A 3063-nucleotide genomic window follows, 5' to 3' on the forward strand; every position below is an offset into this window, starting at 1 on the left:
GCTGAGTCCATTGTTGAAAAATGGACTCAGCATGAGCAGAAGATGAGACAGAAGACCATGGAGAATATTGTTCTTCACACAAGTCAGCTGACGGCTCCATATGAGAGAAATGTGTGTTTGTTTGTCCTGTGGAGCGGGACCCGGTCTGATTACATTCACACTGTACTGGAACCACTGGAGTTCTCTTCTACCGGACCCAGACCTAGGTTTTAGCCCGGGCCAGAAGTTGTCTTTTTGTTCCGTGACAGAGTTCGATGGCGCGTTCACACCTCCCTAAACGAACCGGACTTCCTAGGAAAACGAGCTGGAGTTCGATTAAAGTGATTAAACAGGGCCGCTGTGAATGCACCCTAAGACATGCTTGTAGTCCAAGTAACTGATTGGATTCATTGGGTTTCATGGACAAATATAACTGTGTGTCATCAGCATAACAATGAACATTTATCCCTGTCACAGTCTGTCCCCCAGCTGTCTGGTATTTCTGTCTTCGCCTTTTCTGCTTATTGTATTTATGTCATTCTGCTCGTTATAATTTTGTGTGATTCTGTTTCTGTTTTCTGTCACTTTCCACTCACTCCAGTCTGCCTCTCCAGTCTCTTCAGTCTTAATCACTCACACCCGCCCGTCTCATCAGCCACCTGCCCAGGTGCTCTCATTACTCACTCTCCCTCTGTCTTATAAAAAGCCTTTCTCTCCTCCACTCTTCGTCCGGTCATTTTTCTGTCTTGTACAGACATCGCAGTCCTCCTCTGTTCCTGTTGTCTTATTATCTCCCTGAATCTGAACCCGTCCTATTTGCCTGCCTGATCTTCATTTGTAAGTTTTTTGCTGCCATGTCATCCTTTTTGTTTTGTTGTTTAAAATAAATTATTTTTATTTTAAACTCCTGCCTCGCTCGCCTGCCTGCATATGGGTCTAAACATTGAGGATTGTGACAATCCCATGCTGCTTAATAACTTTACCTAATGGAAGCATATACAAGGTAAAGAGAATTGGTTCAAGTACTGAGCCCTGAGGAACTCCATGACTAACTTTGGTGTATGAAGAAGATTTATTATTTACCTTGATGCATGCTCAATAATCCAGGTAGAAAAATCCAAAAAAGTTCAATCTGGTCCTCTGGACATTCAAAAAAACAAAAGCAAAACAAAGCAAAAAAAAATTCAACATCAAGATCAACATCATCAGGCCAGGACTCTGAGGTCTACACTCATCTCCAGGCCAGCGGTCACTCTTTCAGGGATGAAGATGTTCACATCCTGGACAGAGAGGAACGATGGTTTGAGAGAGGAGTAAAGGAGGCCATCTTTGTGAAAAGAAACCGTCCATCATTAAACAGGGGCGGAGCCTCCAGGTTCAACTGTCCCCCTCTTACAATGCTGTGATTGCTAGTATCACTCAGCCCTCTGTGAACAGTAAACAGCCATCAGGTGCTAATGATCCATTGTTAGGCTGATGGTCCTTCTTGAGCATGTGATCAGCTGGTTCTGGTTGTCAGCAGCAAACTGGTTGATCCACTCTGAGAAGGTGCTATTTAAGAGACTGAGCTGAAAACAGCACCTCAGACTGAGGAAGTCCTCAGGATGAGAGACGAAACGTTTCTAGAATTTTTTTTTGCTTTTTGTTTTTTTGAATGTCCAGAGGACCAGATTGAACTTTTTTGGATTTATTATTTACATTTACAAACTGGAATCTATCAGATAGATATGATTTAAACCATTTTAGAGCTGTTCCTGTAATCCCAACATCATATTCAAGCCTCTGTAGTAAAATATTGTGATCAGCTGTATCAAATGCAGCACTGAGGTCTAACAGGACCAGTGGAGACACAAGTCCATTGTCAGTATTGCGATGCTCCAAGGACCAGGATGAGACGCTCCCCTCACACCAGACTCATCTCTCTTCTAACCAGTTGGAGTCAGGTCCTCTAACCTTTCAGGGTTCTTCTTGTTGAAACATTTCGTCTTTTATCTAAAGACGTCTTCACTCCTCGATCAGTTCATAGCAGGTTGGAACTTTGTTGTTCTTGTCACTGTTACAGGACGAAGGCCTCTTTAGATGTGGTTTCAAAGAGATTAGAAAGTTCTCTCCAGGATGTGGGCTGAAATTTACAGAAGACTTTGTTCCTGTGAGACAAAGTCGTAACCTTTGACATCAGATCTTCAACTGATAAATCCATCATGCTGCTGCACATTCACAAAATGAGTCCAGTTTACTGAAATCAGTTTGTTTTGTGTATTTAGGGTCGTCTGCTGGTCAAAAGAGGGCGTGTCCACCTGGGTGAGAAAGTTCTGCGGGACGCAGTTCAAATCCACAGCACCTCCCACGAAGCGTGGAGTGGGCTGGGCGAAGTTCTGCAGGCTCTGAGGTGCAGCCAGGCTCCAGACTGCTTCCTGACGGCACTGGAGCTGGAGGCATCCTGCCCCGTTCGGACCTTCACCGTCATCCCCCGAGAGCTCTGAGGAACCAGAAACTCCTGTCCTGGATCTGCTCTAATGTTTGGAGATATAAATATTTTTCTTCTGTAAATTCTTCATGAGTTTGGATTCCTTCAGAGAATAAAAGTTTGAAACTATTGATCTTTAAATTTTCTCCTACAGGCCGACAGTTCCTCCAGAACTTCAGATGTTTCCTTCTGAGCTGATCTTCATCCTGTACAATCAAAGCTTTATTTAAACTCTTTCTGTGGCTGTAGCTCCTTCTGTGGAGCTGATCTGTTGTCATGGCAACAAACTTGGTTATAAGTTTACTGTAATTACTGATCTATAGAGCGAACCCAAGTATAAGCCACGGGAGTTCATGTTTGAACACATGAACTAGGCTAAGAACAGACTAATCACTAAAAGACCAATAAATGTTTTACCAAAATGATTATCAAAAAACATACATTTTACCCATAAACCCTCTGGGGCCATGTGACCGACAGTCAACCACAGCAGAATGCTACAATATATACCAGTAACAAACACAAATATGAACAGTAAAACTTTTTCTGAACAGTGTCGGTAACACGGCTGGTTAAAAAAATGTAAAAATCCTGTACCGGTAGTTTACCACGAAAAG

General features: G+C 43.0%; 1 protein-coding gene across 1 annotated transcript in view; it reads left to right on the forward strand.

The window, feature by feature from the left end:
* The window catches only part of ttc7a (tetratricopeptide repeat domain 7A), a 42415-nt gene extending 39873 nt beyond the window's left edge, over positions 1 to 2542 (forward strand). The window contains exon 17 of the mRNA XM_037687557.1: positions 2244 to 2542. Within this exon, the coding sequence (XP_037543485.1) occupies positions 2244 to 2462 (219 nt within the window). The 3' untranslated portion in view covers positions 2463 to 2542. The remainder of the gene's footprint in view (positions 1 to 2243) is intronic.
* Positions 2543 to 3063: the final 521 nt, after the last annotated feature.

Source organism: Nematolebias whitei, chromosome 1 (genome assembly GCF_014905685.2).
Source record: "Nematolebias whitei isolate Nwh7 chromosome 1, NemWhi1, whole genome shotgun sequence".
Taxonomy (NCBI): Eukaryota; Metazoa; Chordata; class Actinopteri; order Cyprinodontiformes; family Rivulidae; genus Nematolebias; species Nematolebias whitei.